A 21611-nucleotide genomic window follows, 5' to 3' on the forward strand; every position below is an offset into this window, starting at 1 on the left:
CCTCGGTAGAGCACAAGAGCCGGCAGTGCTAACAACCGACTCCAGCACGCTCAATAATGCATGGAATCTCGTTGGCGAGGCCTTGGTGATCGCCACTGCAACCCATGGCAGCCCCGTTCGGAATTGGAGGCCCACACCGGGATTAGAGTAGGGCTCGGAATTGCAGGCGCCTCCCGAGCCGCCAATCCAGCCACGAGCATGAACCCACCTGCCAAGGTCTTGTGCGTGGCCTTGATGACGGTGGGTTATACAGAAGGAGGATGGAAGCGCCGATCTCTCAGGCTCAAGGTTCTTTATGGTTCCGATTGCTTGATTGTGGACGTGTTTTGTGCAGAAAGTGAGCGGAGGAGACGAGGGTGACGACGTGCCAAGGCCGGATGCGTGTCCTGCGGAGTTGGCGGGCGTCTTAGCGTGCTTGAATTTCCGCTGCTGAGAGAAAAACACCAATAAGCTGGCGGGTATTTGCATTGCGAGCTGGGGGTGTTTCGTCAGGAAGGGGTTGTAACTTGTGACGATCTGCGTTTTCTTTGCTCGAGGGGGATTTGCCCAGACCCGGGATATCCGATTGAGAGCCAGGTACGATCGACTCTACTGCTTGCTTGCATTCTGTATACACACACAAGTCGAGTACATATTCCGAGGATACCTGGCTCTTCTGGAGGAAACGTCCTGTACTCTACCATGTTTACAGTATACAACATTGCAAGTCGTCGTCAGCCCTCTGATGGGATCGACAAGCCTATTACCCCGTGTCAAATCAAGCTTGATATTAGCGCCGCACCTAATTCACGAATTCAAGACGCTGGCTGATCCAGTCCGATGGCAGGCCTCCTGTGGCTGAGGACCGGTGGGCCCGACCTACACGCCGTCTGTTTCCAGCATTGGCCAGCATATGCCATTCTCGTCATCTGGTTGGAAATGTTGAAACTGGGACTCGTCATCTACTTTATGCGTCCTGGATCGGTTCCAGCACGGGGAGATATAAAGAGGTGATCATCTCTTCTCGATACAAGTCTAGCTCACTCAACACTCACCACCGAATCCCACAACCTCCCTAAACCTCGCTCGTCAATATGGTCCGCGTTTCTGCCCTTGTTGGCCTCGGCCTGGCTGCCGTCGCCTCTGCCCACCCTGGCCACGACGTCAAGGCCGAAGCCGCTGAGCGCGCTGCTGCCTTGAAGGGTATCCGCGCCCGTGGTGTCGAGCAGTGCTCGACCCAGCTCGCCGCTCGTGGCGTCGAGGCCAACAACATTGCCCGCCGCGAGCAGACTCTCAAGACCCTCCGCAAGGCCCGTGGTCTCGACGGTCCCCTCCTCAAGGCCCGTGACCTCGCTCCGCTTAATGAAACACATGAGTCCGACCTGGTTGTCGACCTCGCTGTTGATCCTGAGGTTCTCTTCTCCTCTGGTGGCTCGTGCGTCCTCGCTGAGGATGTCACCCAGGGTCCATACTGTACGTGTCACCGAGTGAAGACAAGGTGATGCGCTTTGCTAATAGGATTGATAGACGTGAGCGGAGAGCTCATCCGCAACAACCTCGTCGAGGACCAGGAAGGTGTCCCGCTGTACCTGGACATTCAGCTCATCGACTCCAACTCTTGCGAGCCCGTCCCCGACGTCTACATTGACTTTTGGCACTGCAACGCTACTGTAAGCCCGCCCCCCCTGCCATCGCATTTGACTCAACACAATCAAATCTAACTCGAGGTAGGGTGTCTACTCTGGTGTCGTCGCATCCGGCAATGGAAATTCTGAGGACGAGTCAAACTTAGACTCGACTTTCCTCCGCGGCCTTCAGCGCACCGATACCCTCGGCGTTGCCTCCTTCCACTCCATTTTCCCAGGTAAACTTGCTGCAATAGGTGTATGACGTATAGAAGACTGACCGTTTCAAGGACACTACACCGGACGCGCAACGCACATCCACGTCCTCTCGCACCCCGCCAACAGCACAAACGTAAACCGCAACAACGAAACCATCACAGACATCTACTCGTCGAAATCCTCCCACGTCGGCCAGATCTTCTTCGACCAGGACCTCATCACGCAGGTCGAACTCTCCAGCCCCTACGCCAGCAACACGCAGGAACTCACCCTCAACGCGGACGACAGCATCCTCCTCCAGGAGCTCAACAGCGACATTGATCCGTTCGTTTCCTACGTGCTGCTGGGCGATGATATTACCGAGGGCGTGTTTGCTTGGGTGACGGTTGTCGTTGATTCGTCTGTTAGCACGGATGTTTCGCCCGCAGCGTACTATACTGAGGAGGGGGGTGTGGAGAATGAGAACTCGGGTATGGGTGGGCCAGGCGGTGGTAGCGGGGGTTTCGGTGGTGAGATGCCCAGTGGTGTTGTGCCTAGTGGTCTCCCCACTGGTGCTCCCCCATCTTAGGTGACCTTATGGGGTGTTGAGTACTTGGAGTAGATTAGTTGGTTGCTTAGTGATAGGTAGAACCGTGGCTGTGTACAATACCGATCTAGAACATGTCAGAGTGTTTATCTTATAGATCATTCTTCATTGGCTCTTGAGTGAAGCAGTATTCCGCAGCTACGTGTGGTTTCACGGACAAATGCTATCAGTCTCTCATCCGATACCTATCGAGTCACCACAGCAAATCTCGAACCCCTCAAGTACCATGGATTCATAGGGTGCTGAAGCAGGGGCTCATTAAGCTATAACGCAACGGGTTGTACTTTAAACAGAAGAAACCATCTGCAAGATTGCTAGATTTCGCCAGGTACATGGTGGTGGAGCCTTGTGCAGGCAGACAAAGGCAGGGAATCCCAACACGGCACCCTAGCAAACATGAGGTTGTTTGCACCAGGAGTGTGGCCGATGCTGGCAATTATACCCCTGACCCCGGCCCTGGCCCTTATCCTAACGCTTAAGTTACTCTCACTCTCACTGTTACCCTCACCCATACGCTCCCTCCTCCTTCCCCATCTCGAATTTCTCCCGATTCGCCTTGGAGCTCCCCTCAAGCCCATGGAGCACATCCCTACTCCCTGCCCCTGGGATAACCATCTCAAACGTCTCCTTGACAATCGCATACTCATAATACGCAAGCCTCGCGATAGGCTGCGTCCGAGCTACATTAATCCTCAAACCTCTACTGCAATACGGAGGCATATTACTACAATAATCAACTCGCCTTTTTGGCACTCAGATACTCGGAGATGCGTGAAGTCAACTATATCACTCCCGAGCAGTTTTATCGATGGAACGGGAGTACTCTGTTGATGTGCTTGGAATTCCAGATCACAGCATGCGGATACTGACTCTCCTAGTAACCGAGTGTTGAAAGCGATTGTTCGAATCTTAGGTCGGATACCTCCTATTGTATGATGGAAGACAACTATGAGGATGAGGATGAAGGTGGGGATGTCAATGAGGTTGAAAGTGAGGGTCAGGTCTATCATGGCGAGCTTTAGCTCTCGTCGTCGAGAGATATCTGGTCCTTTGAAAGTGGACCAAATGGAGAGTTTGGGTATTCCACATTGCAATCCTGACTGTAGGACGGATCCAGCATCCATATCAGAGAAGCTCCTGTACATTTCATTTATTTGATGTTTTCTATGAAGATACAATCTTAGAAGACTTTCCGAGCGCCGGCCGACAAAAAAAATGATACCATACATGAGGAAAGAAACAGAGATAAAACTACCCCTTCTTCCACCCCTCCCACCTCTCAAACCCCTCGGTGTCAAGCCCAAACAGATCCAACACCCTCCCAACACTCTGGTCAATCAACTCGTCCACACTACCCGGCTTTATATAAAATGCAGGAACAGGCGGTGCAATAATAGCCCCCGCCCTCGTAGCCTCTAACATGTTTCTTAAATGCACATCGCTGAGCGGCGTCTCCCTTACAACAAGAACAAGCCGCCTGCGTTCCTTGAGCATAACATCCGCCGTGCGGGAGATGAGGTCATCGCAGAACCCTGCGTGGATAGCAGCCAGCGTCTTCATACTACAGGGGACGACGATCATCCCGTCTGTTTTAAAAGATCCACTAGAGACGGGCGCCGCCATGTCGGATATGCTGTGGGTGTAGTCGGCGAGGGCTTTGATGTTGGAGGGGTGGTAGTCTGTTTCGTATTTTATGGTTGCTTCGGCCCATTTGCTCATTATGAGGTGGGTTTCGATGTTGAGTGCGCGCAGGGCGAGGAGGGTTTTTATGCCGAGGAGGGCGCCGGTTGCGCCGGTTATGGCCACGACGATGCGTTTGCGGGGAGGTGTTCGGCTTGTGGCGGGTGCAGGTGAGGTGTGAGAGATGTTCATGGTGTCGGCGTCTGGTTCGGGGGAGTGGCGGGCGGATTGGGGGGTTATTGTGCCGCTGGCGCCGTGTAGGAGATTTTGTAGCATTTTTTATATCTGTGTTGGTGTTGGCCAGGAACTGTTGCAGAGGAGAGTTTTTGATTTTTGTTCTTGGTTGAATCACGGTTGTTGTGGTGGATTCTGACATGCTGATATTCGGATCGACACCAAGCTCCTTTTAAACAATGGACTCGGCATGCCGTACCCGGCGAGTGGCGCTGATTGAGGTTCTCGACCTCTGCAGAGAATGGATCTGTGACTGCAGGTGTGGAAAGCCCCGAGCCTCCGAGCCACCGAAAATGGGTACAAGGTCTCCGAGTGTATACCGAGAGTCCGAGACACACAGTAGCTGCTGCCGCCTCCTCCGCCCAGATTTTTCAAGTGCCCAATTCTCACTTGCGGGATTTGTTGATAACAAGTTAGATCTCCTCTGGTAGATCAAAAAGCGGGACTATGAGCTCATTAGCATCCACTCGCTAACAAAAGTTATCAGTACCCACCGTTCATGATTGAATCAAGATACGTCAAAGGAGAGAAATCCATATTAGAATAGCTTCGGTCGATCAGTCTTCATGTCAACAGTACTTACGATGGGCAGACTTACCCGTATCCCAGCCCGGAGAAGAAGTCATTATACGCCGGCAAATCACCCATAGGCATTGTCTCCGGCGCAGCGCCAGTATCAATCGGCTGCCGTTCGACATTTGCAGGTTCTAGATTCTGCACAGTCGGTACAGCAGCAGCTCTGCCTGGTGTAGATGCACTCGTGTTCCCTAAGCTCTGCCTCAGCGTGACGAGTGCCCGGATATGCCGCGCCGAAAGCCACTGGGTATAATCCGAGGGCACCGGATCTTTCCCCGGCGAGTTCCCACCAGAGAATACGGAGAATACTTCAATAACACGCTGCTGTAAATCTCTACATTCGGGGTCTTCTCTCGTCTCCGGCCAGATACAGAGGAGTAACGTTGAGCTGAGCACCGTGTGCACCATCGACCACGTGCGCAACGGGACGACACTTAGCGCCTGGAAGTCCAGAAAGGCCTTTGCGGCGTCGATGAGACTTGCCTTTGCGCGGCAGCGCAGCGTCTCAAAGGTGTGAGGGTCGATCGAATCAGGCCTGCTCTTCAACGCTGGTCGGCAGAGAACAGACACGCAGAAGCAGGTGTGCATGCGTAGGGCGAGATATTCGAGATGCTGCTGGAGGTTCTTGCAGCTACTTCGCTCGAGGAGGTGGCGTTGCGCGCGCCCGTGCGTACTGTCTAGCTCTGCGAGGAGGGTGAGGTTACTCTGTGGTTGGGGGTCACCTAGCTCGTTGAGAGATATAATTCGCAGGGCTATCCAGCACAGGTAGTGCATCACGTTGGTGTACGATAGTTCGCACTGGCTGGATACGGCGTCGGGCGCCCAGCCTCGGGTTGAGACGATTGGTGGGCGGTCGTAGCAGAGGCTTAACAGGCTGTCTTGCCAGACGGTCATTGACCTAGAAGGGTTAGTCGTAATCGTTGGAAATGCACCATGTACTAACCACAGTAATCTCGCCTTTAGCTTTGCGTGTTCGGGCCAGTGGGCAATTCCTCTTTCAGTGTGTAGGCCGAGTGTTTGGGCTAATCTGACCGTGGTCCCGAGGAGGGCCCACGCTGCGTCAGACTGGCCGTTGTTCTGCAACGTGTTGCCCAGAATCAGGAGCGCCTGCACAGCGTCCAGGGATGGGCGGAAGAGAAAGTTTGCAAGCCGGAGAGCGTGGAATGAGCGCCGTACTGTTGAGGTTAGACCAACATCAGACCGAAGACTAGGCACGTACCAAAGTCCTGACACAATTCCGAGCGCTGGGGGTTCTCTAGGTCTGAAAAGTGTGCGCCGGCAGCCAAAGTAGCTAAGAGTAGACTAGAGTATCCTATTGACTTTGTAGACAGCCAATTGCTTGAGATCCTGCCTCGATTGCGGAGCTCACCGGATGCGTAGGCGCTGAGATATAGACAGATATCAGACTCGAATTTGTCAACATCGACAAGGATCGGATTAAACGGATATGCGCATATACGATAGAAATGAAAGAATCTAGTTAATCAGTATGTGGATTGGAGGCACTTTGGTATAGATGAGTTGGACGACATACTTCAACACCTCATCTCTATGTGGAAGAATGTCAATAAGGGCCGTCCACCGTTCCTGTGGCGTTTTCGACTCGATGAATGGGTAGTTGAGATATGTATTATGAAGACCGAGGACCGAAGTCGCTTCTCGAGCCATAGAACCATGCGGATCCTGCTGGTGCAGCATCGAGACAAGCGAATTATCTCCCGCGAAGACATAGCTGTCGTCATGGTGCCTGGAGCCTTCAGGGCTACCGACGGGAGAAGAGGGGGGAAGCGATCCAGCGTCCGCAGTATTCCTGGGTGAGTGTGACTGCACGTCCAAGTGACTCGAAACACCCTGGGTTCTGCGCGGTGACTTATGCTCCGAGCGTCTCTTCGCCCTGCTTTGAGGCGTTTCAACATTATACGCGCAGATTTGTGGATGCTCTCTCCGCGTGCAGGTTCGGCAGGGCTGCTCGCCATCACATTTCACCTTGCGCTGGCGACAGGGATAACACGCCTTGGATTCGCGCTGTTTCCGCTTCAGGCGTAGCACGCGATCTATCTCTTGGCGCTCGAGATCCTGTGAGCCCCGAGGGCCGGATTCCATCTCGGATGGCTTCGGATCTGCTCGGGTCGGTGAGACAGTTTGTGTGCACGGTGTCGATCGGTTCGCAAAACTGGGCTGATGACTCTTAAGCATGCACTATAGGTACTCGTGGGCCAGTGACGTTTACTGCACTGGCAGTTGATGTTTGTGTTGCTTATTGGCCGATTCATGAACAGTGCGACGTTGGAGCCTCGGTCGATGACCACTGGTCACGTGGTGATCCATGGCTCAAGCGGAACAATGGGTCTTCCAAGATGAGTGGAGCGAGTCTGGCATCATGCCGAGCCTCCGAGACCCGAGACTAAGGTCTGAGTATGAGAATTGCCTCAATCGGCCCGAGTGTAAGCCACAACAAGATCCGGCTTGCCGGGTAGTTGAGTATTATATTTAGGTCGTTGAACATCTCTCCTCCGTCAATCATACAAAGACATACTACATCAAAGCATTGCTCTAATAAAATGTCCGCCACCGAACCACACCTCAACTTCCGCTCCTTCATCGAGGCCCTCAAGGCTGACAACGACCTCGTGGAGATTAACGAGCCCGTGAGCGCGTATCTCGAGGCCGCCGCCATTACCCGTCTTGTCTGCGAGAACGACGAAAAGGCCCCGCTGTTCAACAATGTCGTTGGCGCAAAGGATGGCCTTTGGCGGATCCTAGGTGCACCTGCGTCTTTGAGGAAGTCGCCCACGGAGAGGTTTGGCCGCCTCGCACGCCACCTGGCGCTTCCTCCCACTGCTAGTATGAAGGAGATTCTCGATAAGATGTTGGCTGCGGATGAGCTGCCGCCTATTCCGCCGAGTATTGTGTCTACTGGGCCGTGCAAGGAGAATAGCATCGAAGGGGATCAGATTGACCTTACGAGGCTCCCTGTCCCAATGATTCATGCGTCAGATGGTGGAGCCTATGTTCAGACATTCGGTAAATCCCTTTCTACCGGAAGAAATCGCCGCTAACAGGAAGCTCAGGCATGCACATCGTCCAATCCCCGGGCGGAAAATGGACAAACTGGTCGATCGCGCGGGCCATGGTCCACGACAAAAACCACCTTACAGGTCTCGTCATCGAGCCCCAGCACATCTGGCAGATCCACCAGATGTGGAAGAAGGAGGGCCGTGACGTCCCCTGGGCACTAGCATTCGGCGTCCCCCCTGCGGCGATAATGGCATCCTCCATGCCCATCCCTGATGGGGTCACGGAGGCTGAATACGTTGGTGCCATGGTTGGTCAGCCAATTGAGTTGACAAAGTGTGACACGAATGACCTCTATGTTCCTGCAAATGCAGAGATTGTGTTTGAGGGGACGCTGTCGATTACGGAAACGGGGCCTGAGGGGCCGTTTGGGGAGATGCATGGGTCTGTTGCCTACCCTACTGTATCCTACGCCGTTCAACACTGACTATGGCTTAGCTATATCTTCCCCGGCGATACACACATCTGCCCCAAGTACAAGGTCAATAAGATCACCTACCGGAACAACGCAATTCTGCCCATGAGCTCATGCGGAAAGCTCACAGACGAAACCGTAAGCCAGCCGGGGCTCCCTCACCCTCAAAAGCATCAACTACTAATATACGTCTAGCATACAATGATCGGCTCCCTCGCCGCCGCCGAAATCCGCAAACTGTGCCAAAAAGCCCACCTGCCCGTCCTCGACGCCTTCGCCCCCTTCATCTCACAGGTAACCTGGGTCGCCCTGCGCATTGACACGACGGCCCTACGCGCCCTGAACGTAGACCCCAAGACCTTTGCGAAGCAAATCGGCGACCTCATCTTCAACCACAAGGCCGGGTATACGATCCACCGCCTTGTCCTGGTCGGCGAGGATATCAACGTTTATGACGACAAGGAGGTCATGTGGGCGTTCTCAACGCGGTGCAAGCCTGGTGTTGATGAGGTGTTCTTTGAGGATGTTCGCGCGTTTCCGCTTATTCCTTATAATGCGCATGGGAACTCGTCGCCGGTGCGTGGCGGTAAGGTTGTTTCTGATGCGTTGTTACCTGTGGAATATACGGACGGGGGGAGGAATTGGGAGGCGGCGGATTTCAAGGAGAGTTATCCCGAGGAGGTCAAGGAGAGGGTTTTGGGGAGGTGGGAGAGTATGGGCTTTGCGAAGCTTGAGTAGGCAGCCCAAGGTAGTTACAATGCCGATTATGGGCAGTATGGCTAAGTGGAAAGGTGTTCTGTTGTACGGTATACATTTTTGTACTTTACTAGTCAGGTGAGGCCTTTTGTGAGAAGATACTTTGGTTGATTAGTCCAACGAACTATGCATGTGGCTCTTATGAGGGATGACGCGCAGCAGCAAAGACTGTCTATCATACGCACAGTATAAGAAGTAGGGTATCGAAATCACAGTCATGTTAGTCATGTTATGTGTAGTATAAATCTCTGTCCTCTGTATATACTGAGCAGTTCAGTACACACTTTAGCGCGACTAAGCCTTCAATATCGCCTTATTTCTCACCATTTTTCCACCTTTCACCATGTCCAGAGAAGAAGATGCCCGAGAAAGACCGAGGAGATACTCCTACCAGAGAGTCACGTAAAGAACCGAGCTGCAATAAACTGCAATGAGCTTTGAGGGGCGGCAGGCTCCTATGGTTGCACCTGCCTGCACCATGGGGATCGATCTCGTCATCAGGCCAGCGATTCCATAAGAAGACATTCGGTCATATGTCCAGTGAGATAGATTAGAAGATAACGTCCACGAGGGCGTGCCCAGCTCTGTCACTGTTGCCAAGGAGACTGTGAATTTGAAGGAACTGCGAATCACAATTGACAAAGGTGCGGTAAATGATGTCTGATTGGTGTGCTGAACGGTACCTACTTCTGGAGACTGTTAAGCTTACTTTAATCTTCAATAAGGTTGCTTTGCGCTTCTGGCAGTGGGGGCTGAGGCAATATCGGATCTCATTCCCTCCTTGCTGGAGATTCTTAGAGATAAGAACGAAGTTTAAGGCTGTCTTTGGCCGAGTTTTGAAATGTGGCATCCTTGTTCCCCTACCAGTCATAGTTCTTGATACGCAAGCGAGCCACGGTCTCTTCTAGTGTTCTCATATAAGACCCCCAAAATTCGCTAAGATCTATCCCTTCATTTCGCCCTTCGTAGGCCTTTTGCATACTAGTTTAGTTGGAAAGCTGGCTGTAAGAGATCTGCCTGGGACTAAAGATTACCGTAGGTATTGCCGATGGCTCGACGGCCTCGTTAACCCTAGTGTCCGTACTGCTGGGCGTTTGTTGTCTCCTGCCCCGTGCTCTGGTTTTCGAATATCTTCCGACTTTTTATACCTCTTGGCAGCAGGGCTTAGACCGAGATCTCAGAGCGCTGACTCGACCTCGAGGTCAAAGTGTAGACCCTTCCGCTCTGCTATTCTGCTCTTCATAACACGCAGCGTCATGGAAACTGCATATATCTTGAAGATACCCCATGAATCTAGGATACAACTTTCCCCTTGTTCCTCGCTTCATTGCAGATGATTTCAGATTCAATTCGTTTATCAAAGTACATACCACACTCCACCAAATAGAATCCCTCCACGGTACAACCATGAAGCTCCTCTCCTGCCTGGTAACTCACTCCTTACCCAGCGACCCTGCAACCCAATCCATCAACTAACCAACAACCGCAGCTCCCCCTGCTCGCCCTAACCCTCATCCCTCTCACACACTCCATCGCAATCCCCCACACAACAGCCCTCACCACCCGTGGCCCAACCAAGGCTACTATTACCACTCTAACCAAACGCGCCGACGAACCACCATACCTCGGCGTCGAAATGGGCGGCATCCACCTCTGGACCTCGAACCGCAACGGCCGCTTCCAGTTCCGGCTGCTCGGTGGCCTGCGCATCGTCCCCGCGCTGCGCGCCCTGTGGGACGACAACGGCGCCCTCATGGCGCGCAGCTTCTACACGCAGTTTGTCAACCGGTGGGACGACCTCTTGACCGGCTGGAACTTGGATGAGACTTTCCTCGCGCTGTATAAGGATCATCCGCTGAGTGGAATTGTGGGGTTGCAGTTTGAGGTGGGTTTGGATTCTTCTATTTCTACTGCAAGATGCGAGAATTGGAGAGATGCTAACTCGAATCGTATTGGCTATAGTGCCATGATAACACGCAAGAGTATTACCAGACGGTGGTCGATGTGATCAAGGGCTATTTCGAAGAACATAACAACAGAATCAAGGTGGACGTGTACCCGGTCGAGGATGCGTTTAATGTCGGTGGGAGGTTGCAAGTTATGCCGATGAAGCGGGATCTGGAGGATGTTGGGGGTTCTGGACTGGTCGAGAGACAGGGTAGTTGCTCTGCGTTTGACTTGACCAGTATGTTCAGTCCGCATGTTCGGTGGCAGCCTGACGCGGATATCTACGATCCCGATGTGTGCTATGCCGAGGTCTTGATAGGTTTGTTGGGGAAAATAAGTAGATATTGAGGGGTGGAGATGAGGATAATGAGTATATTTTGAAGAGGTACTGGTTTCTTGCTTTGCATCTGGGTATAACGTTCCACGGACTATCACTCTCCGGAGTACTGTCGACAAATGCTAATCGCAATACAAGTGGCAGATTGGCCAAAATGACTTCGCTAGCCACCAATGTGGTGATAACATAGACGGGCCACAAATCAAAGGGGCACTTTATCGTGTCCCTGGATCCCCGAGACAAGCGTCAATACTGAAGCTTGCAGAACGAGGCACGTCGATGAAACCAGGTACACGTCAAACACTTTTCACCTCCAGCTCTAAAGCCAGTAGCTACGCTCGCCTGTCCTCCCGGTAATAGGGTGTTGGAAATGCTAAGACTGAGGTAGGATACGCATTACGCTTCCGTATGGGCCACAACACGCAGAACCACTGTACTGAATTAAGACTAATTAATGCTTCCGACAAACAACCTCTGCACTAGGAATCGAAATAAAGGCGTCCTCATGCTCCCCCCACTCCTTCCAAACCCCCGAAATCTGCTTAAGCTCATCCTCAGTCGCAAACCCACCCTCAAGTGCCCCCCTCGCAAACGCAGGCTGCAGAATCCTCTCCTGCCACGCGCCACTCCACCACTTCACCTCCTGAGGTTTGGCAAAACACCACGAAGAAACCGTCGACTCGAGATCCTGCACATCGAACCCAGCCCTCCGCGCCCAGACATGCAAGTGCCGCCCCGCATTCGGCTCGCCCCCATTCTTCCGCGCAACCTGGTCATACAGTTCCTGCCACCGGCGCAGCCCAGGGAGCTCGGGGTACCACATGAAGACGGAGTAATCAGATTCGCGGGCAGCGACGATTCCGCCCTTTCTGCAGACCCGCTTCATTTCCCGCAGGATTGCCACGGGGTCGGCAACGTGCTGCAGCACCTGGTGGCAGAAGACGACATCAAAGGTCTCATCATCATAAGCGAGTGAATTCGCGTCCCCGGTAACGAAGTCGATGTTGGTGATCCCCCGCGACTCCGCGAGGGCGCGCGCGCCGACGAGGACGTCGCCTACCATCTCGAGACCCGTGACGTGGCCCGCGGGGACATAGGTCGCCAGATCGACTGTGATTGTGCCTGGGCCGCAGCCGATGTCTAGGATCTTCATGTGTGGTTTGAGATGGGGGAGGAGGAAGCCCGCGGAGTTGAGGGCCGTCCGTTGGTTGTGGACGCGGAGGACCGAGGCGTGGTGGCCGTGGGTGTAGGTGGCTTTTTCGGCCATTTTGGTGGTTTGGATATTTATTATTGGAGATATTCTGGATTCTGTACGATTGTAAGGTGGAAACCCTCTCCGCGAGTTGGATTTATATGTGCTGCTCTTGATCGCCGATATCGGGCCATCGGCGTGAGGGGCCCGACCACCCCGCATAATGACATGCGAGGAATCAAGAAGCCTTTTTGCGTCTGCTGATTCGTCATGCATTGAGAATTATTTGCTTATTCTTTTTCTACCAGCCAATAGTATACCCGCAAAAGACGACGTTTCGCGATGGGTATTGTATCCTATATCAGTGGCTTGAGTGTCGGAGAGCAGCGCAGGCAGGGTGGCTGACCTTGATATAAGAAGCACGACTGCTGGGAAATATCTGCTTGGACTACGTGAGAGTCTCAGAACATCACTCACTATAGAGAATGCTTGAGCGACCCTTCCCGCCAGGCCTAAATTTGACAGAGTACTCGTCCATTAGATAACCCGTCTACACAGTACGGGCGTTGACTATAGAAAAACAAATTCCCAGTGGTGATATGTTGCTCTTTGCCGAAATCCTCTAGATCTCACAACGGCATCCAGGCAAACGATCAATTCATTAGGTGATGGTCCTGCGGTTTAAGCCCCTGTGTAGTCCCCAGTTGGGTAGCTTGGGTCCCCACGGGAGCCCCCTCGACATCAGGTGCCATCTCGACTTGAGGCGAGTGTTCGAGGAGATCGATTAAATCGCGCGGGAAGGGAAACAGAGAGGGGCAGCAGTGGGTGTTTCTTCGGGCTCGTCCAAGGCTGGTGGAGTATAGCGACTTGAGTAGGCATAGCTTCTCGGCAGGGCTGTCGCTCTATTTAAAAGAGATCCATGCATAGTAGAAAGAGATTTCTGATGAACATGGATGATTGAAGTTATTGTATCCGACTCAATGGTCGAAAATGCTATAGTACATCGGTTTCGTGGCTGCGCTAGGCTTGCGCATCGGGATTAAGTTGGAAAAGTACAGTATGGTACAGACGTCGACTTTCGAAGCCGACGTTGGGTGTTTCGTGAACGTCATCATTTTGTATGTGGAGTTTCTACTCGCGAATTAGTACATCTTCTACCTTAACGAGTCATTCATAAACATACCGATAGCCAAAGTCATATCGACTTTCGCAGCCGAGGGTATAGGAACAGAAAGAAAACGACGACAGCGAGGAGGACAACAAACGTCGGGACGACCATAAAGGTGAAGAGAAACAAACTGAGGCCGAACGCGAGGTTCTGGCCTGGGAAGAGTCGGCGCACCATGGGTTCGAGGGTCGCGGAGATCATGAGGTCGATAGGAGTGGAGTGGTTGAAGGAGATTGGAAGCTTGTTTGGTGAGGCTCGCTGGTTGACGACGAGAGGGTTCGTTGAGTATAAGTGGCAGGGAGCAGGGTAACAACAAGGCAGGGGTCTCCCAGCTCCCGATCCCTTGATGGGCTGGCTAAATCAGATGAATCCAAAGGTGTGTTCGAGGGATGCTTATAACGCCTGCAAAAGGCTTGAATGGACCAATGCTGGATGCCTGCAAGGATGAGCCATTATTGGTGAGCAGCTCAGGCTGTGATTGGCTGGCAGCGCCACAGTTCCACAATGTGCTCCACTTGTGTGCGGCTTGTATAGACTCAGGCTTACGGTAGGCAGCAGAATTCCCAGTTTGCAGGGGTGATGAGCAAAGCACAATGACGAGGATGATTCCTTCTGGCGGTGGGAAATGCTGATGCTGACCGGGTCTGATTGGCGCAGGCGTTGTCGACCAGAATAGCAGCAGTCAAATTCTGACTGAGGGCGCAGAAGAATCCGTTCGGTTTACACGGCGAGTGCAGTTGCTTGAACATCAACATCCGACAACTCCGTACATCTAGGCACCAGCCAACGCATCTAACAATCAGTTCCTAAATTGGTCCGTCTGGGAACAAGCGAGAATCCACCGCAATTGACACGCCAACGACATTACTGGTTGAGCCCTGTAGGGCTGACGGCGCTTACCCAGTCATATTGACTGGGCGATCAAAGCGAGGAATGGAGTTACACGCCCGCTTGATCAGGGAATCTGAATCAGCAAATAATGGCCTTGAAATGATCGCAGACTATTGGGAGAACCCCACCTGCTCTCATAAAGGCAGGCGTGCAGGTCGCTCCTTCTGGAATCCGAATGGCTCGCCCGGCGCCTACTGATGCAGCGTCTGTCTGTCTGTCCGTCTGTCCTCTCCGCATTTCCTCCCTCTTAATATGCGTCCATCCCTCTTTCGCCCTGTCTCGTTTCTCCCATAATCAGATCCTCTACAGCCGATGAATCTCTCTCCAAACTACAGGCCTGCGGAGCAGGCACAATTAGAGAATTTCGGCGTCGACTGGGTAGTCCTGTATGAGTTTGGGGATCTCGGTAGGACTGTCGTCGCTGTTTAGGTTGAAGTGCCCAACTAACATCTACAGACCCATCGAAAGCCATCGAAGAATTCGAATCCCTCGTACAAGACCTGCAGGAAGCCAATTTGGAGGCGCAAGTGCGCCACGGCCATGGAGCGTCCCTCCTAGTCTTCATCAAAGTCCCGCGTCATCATCTTGGCAATCTCGTGCATCAGTCTAGGTAGGACATGCCTCGTACATCTGGCCATTCGTTCTTCCCGCTGAACTTTTTCAGGATCAAAGATTGGCTATACGGCATTATCCACGAAATTCCCGCCGGTGACGAGCAGACAATCGCAGACGCCGAGACCCCCGCCGAAGCCCTCCGATCGGTCTATCATGCAGTGACCTGGAAGAAATCGCTCGGGGGAGCCCATATAACACCAAAGCACGGAAAATGGAAGAATATCGCTTCGGCCTTTCCGTTGCACGACCAAGCTGCCAATGCAGAGCTGCTGCGGAAATGGAGCAGGACTATACTATTGACAGCAGAAGATCTCGACTCCATCCGAGCGTTGTTCGGGGAAAAGGTGAGCTGAGTGGCGCTGCAGATGGCAAGCAGCTAACGAGTGTAGGTTGCGTTCTATTTCGCCTTTATCCAGTCGTACTCGTCGTTTCTCGTCTTCCCAGCGGGCTGGGGCATGGTCTCGTGGTGGTGCTGGGGATCCTACTCTATTCCGTTTGCCCTGGGCAACTGTCTTTGGGCGATAGTGTTTGTCGAATACTGGAAGATCCGTGAGACAGATCTCGCTCTTCGCTGGCAGGTCAAGGGAGTCGGCGCTCTCAAGGTGACCAGGGCCAAGTACGTTTGGGACAAGGAGATTCGAGACCCCAACACTGGCGAGATGGTCCAGTACTTCTCCCCGTACCGACAATTCATCCGGCAGCTGCTGCTGGTCCCCTTTGCCTTGGTGGCCAGCCTGGCACTCGGCGGGCTGATTGTGGTGACGTTTGCGCTGGAGGTCTTCATCTCGGAAGTGTACACGGGCTCGTTGAAGGGCTACCTCGAGTTTCTCCCGACCGTCATCTTCTCGCTGTGTCTGCCATCCATCAGCGGTCTCCTGACGAGCATCGCGACCAGGTTGACCAAGTACGAAAACTACCGGACTCAAGATCAGTACGACCTGGCGCAGACGACGAAGCAGTTTGTGATGCACTTCATCACTGCCTTCCTGCCAACGCTGCTCACGGCCTATGCATATGTGCCCTTTGGAGCGAAGCTCATACCTCATATGAGCCTTCGAGGCGAATCTGCCAATCTCACACGCGACTTCCACATCGATCCCGGGCGGCTCAAGCAGGAAGTCATTTATCTGTCGCTGACAGGCCAGGTGCTGAGTTTTGGCGAGGAGATTGTGCTGCCGTATTTCAAGCGGATCGCACTGCAGAAATGGCGAGAATATCGCAAGCAGCACGCGACAGCTCAGCACCGGCGCCAGGTCTCGCAGGCCACAAATCAAGTCCTGCTCGACGACCCCGACGAGAGCGCCTTCCTCGCCCGAGTCCGCAACGAGGCCGAGGCCGACGAGTACAACGTACACGAGGATACGCTGGAGATGTGTGTGCAGTTTGGCTATCTCACGCTGTTTGGCGCATCGTGGCCGCTGGTCGCGCTTGGGTTTCTCATCAACAACTGGCTTGAGCTGCGTGGGGACTTTTTCAAACTCAGCCTCGAGTGCCAGCGGCCGCCCCCGATCCGCGCGGACTCGATTGGGCCGTCTCTACAGGGCTTGGAGGTGCTGAGCTGGTTAGGCGCGCTGTCGACCGCGGCGATTGTGTACCTCTACCGCGACGGGAAGGTCGAGATTCGCGTCTCGTCGCTGCTGCTGACGCTGCTCCTCGCTGAATGGGCATATCTAGCGATGCGATTTGCGGTGAGCACCGGTCTACGCAAGATCCTGAGCGGCACACTACAACGAGAGGCGGCCAAGCGGTATGCAATGCGCAAGAAGTACTTTCAAGCAACAGCGAGCGAAGGCAGTCCGCCACGAGGAAAGCTACGAGTGAGATTCCGCGACCGAGTCAGTGTCTACACTAGTGCGACCGATCCACCCTCCCCGCAATCCGACGAGATGCTCCATGAGGCGACCCTGGATTCCGAGCGGCGCTTCTGGTCGGGGGCCAGTAGTGTGTTGGACGATGGGGTCCGCATCATCAGGGCCCTGGGCAAGACGAGCCAAAAGGCAGAAAAAGAACTGTAAATAGCAGCATACTGTAGCTGGTCTAGAGATGTGAGAATAAGCAACGTGATCAACTCCTGACAACCGGTGATGTCCTAGCGTAGGGCTGTGTCTTGGCCCCCAACAGCTCCAACGTCCAAGAGCTCAGCTCGACCCCCAAGAGGAAGGCTGAGCCCGAGCCACGTCATGGTGTCGCAGGGTGTGTCAGATTGAGGCTCGCATCCTGATCTGCTCGAGAGCGAATGTGAAAAGGATGATGGCAGACAAGAAGACACAAGAATTGCGTCGTGGCACATTAGGCAGCCACATTGTTCCCCAGCAATGAATTGTGCATGACACAACCATGGGTTCGTGCAACTGTGGCAACTGGAAAGCTGCATCCAAGCACCCAATGGCCGTAATCCTCCAGGATGGGCAAGCAAGGCAGTGGTCCAACTGCTTGTGACGGGCTGTGGGCATCACTCGTTGCAACGTCATTCGAGAAGCAGATTGTGGAATTGCAGACAAATAATTCGGGGCTAAAATTAGGGGATCGGCAGCCCGCGCGCCTGGGCTGACGCTGCAATTTCCCACATTCAGCAATTTTCCAGCAATTTCCTCTGAGCGTCGGCCAGTCGCCAGGTTCCGCCGTTTCTCCAGCCTCCACATGGATCCAGTACCCAGACTTGGTCCAGTGCAGCGCCATCCATCGTTGCTGCGGCCGGTGGCGCAGCCCTGGCCCTGCTCCAGACAATTTATAAATCCCCTGAATCCGTCCCTGAATCAACAATCTTATCTCTAAACCTCTCTCTGCAACAAAAATCTCCATCCACACTACCACCACCAAAATGAAGCTCTTCCTCGCTGCTCCCCTCCTCCTCACCTCCGTCCTCGCTGTCCCCCAGCAGGACGACGACAACAGCCTCGGCGACAGCATCGGCAACATCATTGACGACGTCTCCGATTCCGTCGGCGACGTCGGCACCGCCGCTGAAACAATTTTCGACTCGGTCACCGACTCCTTCGGCTCCCTCCCCACCGACGTCTCCTCCTGGGCCTCCGAGGTCTTCGAAGACGCCTCCACCTGGGCCACCGGCGCCTCCTCGGACATCGAGTCCGCCCTGTCTTCCATCGCCTCCGAGGGCGAGTCGCTCTTCTCGACCGCCTCGGGCGAAATCACCTCCGCCATCGACGACCTCTCTTCGTCGCTGGACGATATTACCGCTACACCCACAACCACTGCTGTTGAGACGACCACCACCGGTGCCGATGGCTCGGAGACTGTCACCACGACCAATGTGACGCAGACTCCTTCGCCCACGGCTGATGACAACAACGACGATGCCAGCGAGACGACGGATTCCGATGATGGGGCTGCGTATGCCACGCCGTTTATGGGTGTTGCTGGTATCGTCGGTGTGATTGGTGTTGTTGCTGCTCTGTAAATGCTTCTGTCGAGTTGTGGATATGAGCAGAGGGGGATGGTTCACAGTACATACTGCATAATTTTGGGGAACGGAAGGAGTGGAAAGGCAAGAAAAGGAAAGGAACTGGAAATACTACGCATGCATGCATTTGATTGCAATTGATTGATTCACACTCACACTGTACATGATAACATGGAATTTGGAATACACTGGTCTCTCATTCATTCTACTGTCAATACCAGACGAAACCATCGCTGTATTATATGGAATACCAACCACGCGGCCCAACACTCATCCATCCATCCATCCAGCCATCCATCCCTCTAGATCCCCCTATACATCTATCTTCGTATCTATCTATCCTTCTCCCCAACCCCCTGTATCGTCGCACTCGCCATCGCAGCCTCATCCCTCAGCGGCGCCGGCACCGGCACCGGCGACGAGGTTCCCGAGCCGAGCGTCGTCCGCGGCCCCGTGAAGAAGCGGTGCGCGTACAGATAGTAGTACGCCATGCAGGCGATCCAGACAAAGCCGTTGATGACGATGGTGTAGTTCATTTCGTCGGCTGGTGAGCGTCGAAAGGGGATTACATCATCGTTAGCCACCACAGTCCTGAGAGAGAAAGAGCAAAAGCAGAGCACGCCATCGCCATTGCACAAGAACAGGCAAGTAGCAGAACCACTCGGAGAGGACCGGAAAAGGAATGAAAAGGAAAGGAGTGAAAAGGAAGAAGGAATCGAAAAAGAAAAAGGACAACTCACGACTCGGCCCCTTCACACCGGGAAACATACTCAGCACAAGCCCAAACCCCAACCAGGCGACCGCAACGCCCGCAACCGGTTTCGACCATGCATCGCCCGTGTAAAACTCCCCCGGGACAAACCTCCCTCTGCCCCAGATCAGCCGACAGAGAATCGGAACCCCCCACGCGAGATAATTGCTCGCGACGAAGAGGCTGAACAGTGCATTGGCAGCTATACTGTTGATTAGGCAGAGGAGGCCAAAGACCTCGCAGATGAGGAGGAGGGCGACGATTGAGATGATGGGTTGGTGGGTGATCCCCAGCCGTGGGATGTGTGAGATGCGGCGCAGGAGGGGCGAGAAGGGGAGGGCGGAGTCGCGGGCAAAGGCCCAGGTTTGGCGCGAGGCGGCGACGATCTGGGATTGATTGATTAGTGATATTGGATTCGTTGTTGGTGGATGGGGATGTTGTGATTAGTGCAGGGGGTTGGTGGAGGATGGAAGGATGGAGCTAGAGTGGTGAGATCTTGGGTGTTTCAGCTTCAGCTTTTAGCTTCGGCCTTGGGGAATGTATTTTGGGGGCTAGATGCAGGTACTGTGTGGATCTTCGAGGTCCAGGGAAGAGCGACGTACAAGGCTTAGTCCGATGAGGAACTGGATCAGGATGAGGACAGCCATGAAGCCCAACGCGCCGGATTTGCCGAGGGCGTCGTAGTAGATCTATACTCGTCAGTCTTCATCCTCTCCGACTAGTGCGCCATGTCAGTGAAGGGCAAGAGATTATGTCAATGTAAATACCTGCGCCATAGGCTGCCCAAAAACCGTCCCCGCCGTGTTCCCAACAACAGGATCCATGACGGCCGCAATCACACTGAGCACCAAAAACCCCAGCACACACGCACTCCCCGCCGAGAACAATATGCCCCTCGGCACAGCCTTGGCCGCATTAACCGCCTCCTCGCTCATGTGCACGCACGAATCAAAGAAGCCGATGGACCAGATGGGCGACATGAACGCGAGGATAAACGTCCACCCCGTCGGCCAGTTGGAGAGGTTCTCGACGTGCGTAAACACATACGAGGCTGAGTTGAGGGAACCGCCGCGCGAGACTTTGCCTGCGGGCAGGGCGATTACGGTCGCGAGGATGAGCGCGACGTTGATGTATATGCAGAATGTTTGAATCCGCGGCATGACGTTGCTGAGGAGGATTGTGCAGAGGGCGTGGATGAGGATGAGGCCCGCGTAAAGCCCGTAGATTGTCCCGTTTGAGGCGCTCCAGGTCCCGTCGCGGGCGATGGAGATGCAGGCGAGGATCAAAAGTGAGAGGGTATCTACGTCCAGGTCAGCGCGCGTGCACTCGGACGAAGAAGGGGAAGGGGCGTACAGTCGACCGAACATATCCCCCCAATCAGCCCGAGGGTATTGCTATATCCAACCAAGAAGCTGAGCGGGTTCTTCCACCTCTCGCCGGCAAAGTAGTGCGTCCACCAGTACAGCCCGCCGGCCGTCGGCATGGCAGAAGCCATATCGGCCATGGCGAGACCGACAAAGAAGATGAGTATACTCGCCGTGAACCAGCCCTGTACTTTATTAGCGTCGATCACACGGCGGAAATGGATCCCGCTCGGGGCCCATCCAGGCGCAGCTCCAGCCCCGTTTCAAATTGGCCCAGGAGATTGTATACTACATACCCAAACCATCCCCGCAGGCCCCGCAGGTAGCGAAAACGCAATGGTCGACGCGATCGAGGGGACGAGGCCCATGATGCTGAATGCGATCGCAAAGATCTGCACGGTCGAGTACCGCCGGCGGAGTTCTTGCTTGTAGCCCATTTTCGCTGCGCAGGGAGTTAGTTTCCGCGGTTCCATCTGCCCTACGGAGTACTCCAAAGCCCAAGGGTAGCAATGGTGCAGGGGCGCGAGCTAGCTAGCCAACTCACCAAGTAATTCCTGATCGTGGATATCGGCCAGGGCATCCGGTGTGGCGGGGCCAGCGGTGGCTGGCTGGCTCTGGTCGCGTGTGAGATGCATCGTGGCCGTGGATTCTTGGGACGCTTCCTCCCCGCGGCTGTTTCGTGCGATGCGACCGAATTGAGTGGGAGAAGGCCGAGTTTAATCCTCAAGGACGAGACTCAGTCGAGGAAGACGAGAAGTCAGCTCCGCTCAGCGCGGGCCA

The 21611-nt window shown here is 54.0% G+C and overlaps 9 protein-coding genes across 9 annotated transcripts; 5 read left to right on the plus strand and 4 right to left on the minus strand.

Annotated features, from left to right (window-relative positions):
- Window positions 1–1073: 1073 nt before the first annotated feature.
- Window positions 1074–2391, plus strand: BJX68DRAFT_267745 (intradiol ring-cleavage dioxygenase; the record flags this gene model as incomplete). Its single annotated transcript, XM_071045892.1, has 4 exons — window positions 1074–1452; window positions 1507–1649; window positions 1711–1843; window positions 1895–2391. 4 exons carry the CDS (start codon window positions 1074–1076, stop codon window positions 2389–2391), a joined length of 1152 nt encoding a protein of 383 aa, XP_070898211.1.
- A 1269-nt stretch (window positions 2392–3660) lies between these two features.
- On the minus strand, window positions 3661–4769 carry BJX68DRAFT_276348 (UbiX family flavin prenyltransferase; the record flags this gene model as incomplete). The annotated part of the gene is made up of 1 exon (XM_071048081.1): window positions 3661–4769. The coding sequence occupies exon 1, from the start codon at window positions 4363–4365 to the stop codon at window positions 3661–3663; it is 705 nt and encodes a 234-aa protein (XP_070898212.1). The 5' UTR covers window positions 4366–4769.
- Window positions 4770–4917: 148 nt separating this feature from the next.
- Window positions 4918–7002, minus strand: BJX68DRAFT_255885 (Zn(II)2Cys6 transcription factor; the record flags this gene model as incomplete). The annotated part of the gene is made up of 4 exons (XM_071043120.1): window positions 4918–5797; window positions 5843–6074; window positions 6119–6375; window positions 6434–7002. 4 exons carry the CDS (start codon window positions 7000–7002, stop codon window positions 4918–4920), a joined length of 1938 nt encoding a protein of 645 aa, XP_070898213.1.
- Window positions 7003–7433: 431 nt separating this feature from the next.
- BJX68DRAFT_238848 (UbiD family decarboxylase) lies at window positions 7434–9262 on the plus strand. Its single transcript, XM_071040426.1, has 4 exons — window positions 7434–7923; window positions 7971–8358; window positions 8413–8527; window positions 8585–9262. Exons 1-4 carry the CDS (start codon window positions 7461–7463, stop codon window positions 9125–9127), a joined length of 1509 nt encoding a protein of 502 aa, XP_070898214.1. The 5' UTR covers window positions 7434–7460; the 3' UTR covers window positions 9128–9262.
- A 1290-nt stretch (window positions 9263–10552) lies between these two features.
- BJX68DRAFT_267749 (uncharacterized protein) lies at window positions 10553–11440 on the plus strand (the record flags this gene model as incomplete). The annotated part of the gene is made up of 3 exons (XM_071045893.1): window positions 10553–10573; window positions 10635–11030; window positions 11108–11440. The coding sequence occupies 3 exons, from the start codon at window positions 10553–10555 to the stop codon at window positions 11438–11440; spliced, it is 750 nt and encodes a 249-aa protein (XP_070898215.1).
- A 440-nt stretch (window positions 11441–11880) lies between these two features.
- BJX68DRAFT_267750 (class I SAM-dependent methyltransferase) lies at window positions 11881–12696 on the minus strand (the record flags this gene model as incomplete). The annotated part of the gene is made up of 1 exon (XM_071045894.1): window positions 11881–12696. The coding sequence occupies one exon, from the start codon at window positions 12694–12696 to the stop codon at window positions 11881–11883; it is 816 nt and encodes a 271-aa protein (XP_070898216.1).
- A 2033-nt stretch (window positions 12697–14729) lies between these two features.
- Window positions 14730–17447, plus strand: BJX68DRAFT_104291 (anoctamin family protein). Its single transcript, XM_071035792.1, has 4 exons — window positions 14730–15086; window positions 15137–15290; window positions 15345–15639; window positions 15685–17447. Exons 1-4 carry the CDS (start codon window positions 14993–14995, stop codon window positions 17308–17310), a joined length of 2169 nt encoding a protein of 722 aa, XP_070898217.1. The 5' UTR covers window positions 14730–14992; the 3' UTR covers window positions 17311–17447.
- Window positions 17448–18116: 669 nt separating this feature from the next.
- BJX68DRAFT_267752 (putative GPI anchored protein) lies at window positions 18117–18713 on the plus strand (the record flags this gene model as incomplete). The annotated part of the gene is made up of 1 exon (XM_071045895.1): window positions 18117–18713. One exon carries the CDS (start codon window positions 18117–18119, stop codon window positions 18711–18713), a length of 597 nt encoding a protein of 198 aa, XP_070898218.1.
- A 335-nt stretch (window positions 18714–19048) lies between these two features.
- BJX68DRAFT_267753 (putative GABA permease (Uga4)) lies at window positions 19049–21466 on the minus strand (the record flags this gene model as incomplete). Its single annotated transcript, XM_071045896.1, has 7 exons — window positions 19049–19260; window positions 19487–19853; window positions 20070–20156; window positions 20235–20767; window positions 20821–21016; window positions 21128–21273; window positions 21376–21466. The coding sequence occupies 7 exons, from the start codon at window positions 21464–21466 to the stop codon at window positions 19049–19051; spliced, it is 1632 nt and encodes a 543-aa protein (XP_070898219.1).
- Window positions 21467–21611: the final 145 nt, after the last annotated feature.

This window comes from Aspergillus pseudodeflectus (assembly GCF_044049435.1).
Source record: "Aspergillus pseudodeflectus strain CBS 756.74 chromosome Unknown BJX68scaffold_26, whole genome shotgun sequence".
Lineage (NCBI taxonomy): Eukaryota > Fungi > Ascomycota > Eurotiomycetes > Eurotiales > Aspergillaceae > Aspergillus > Aspergillus pseudodeflectus.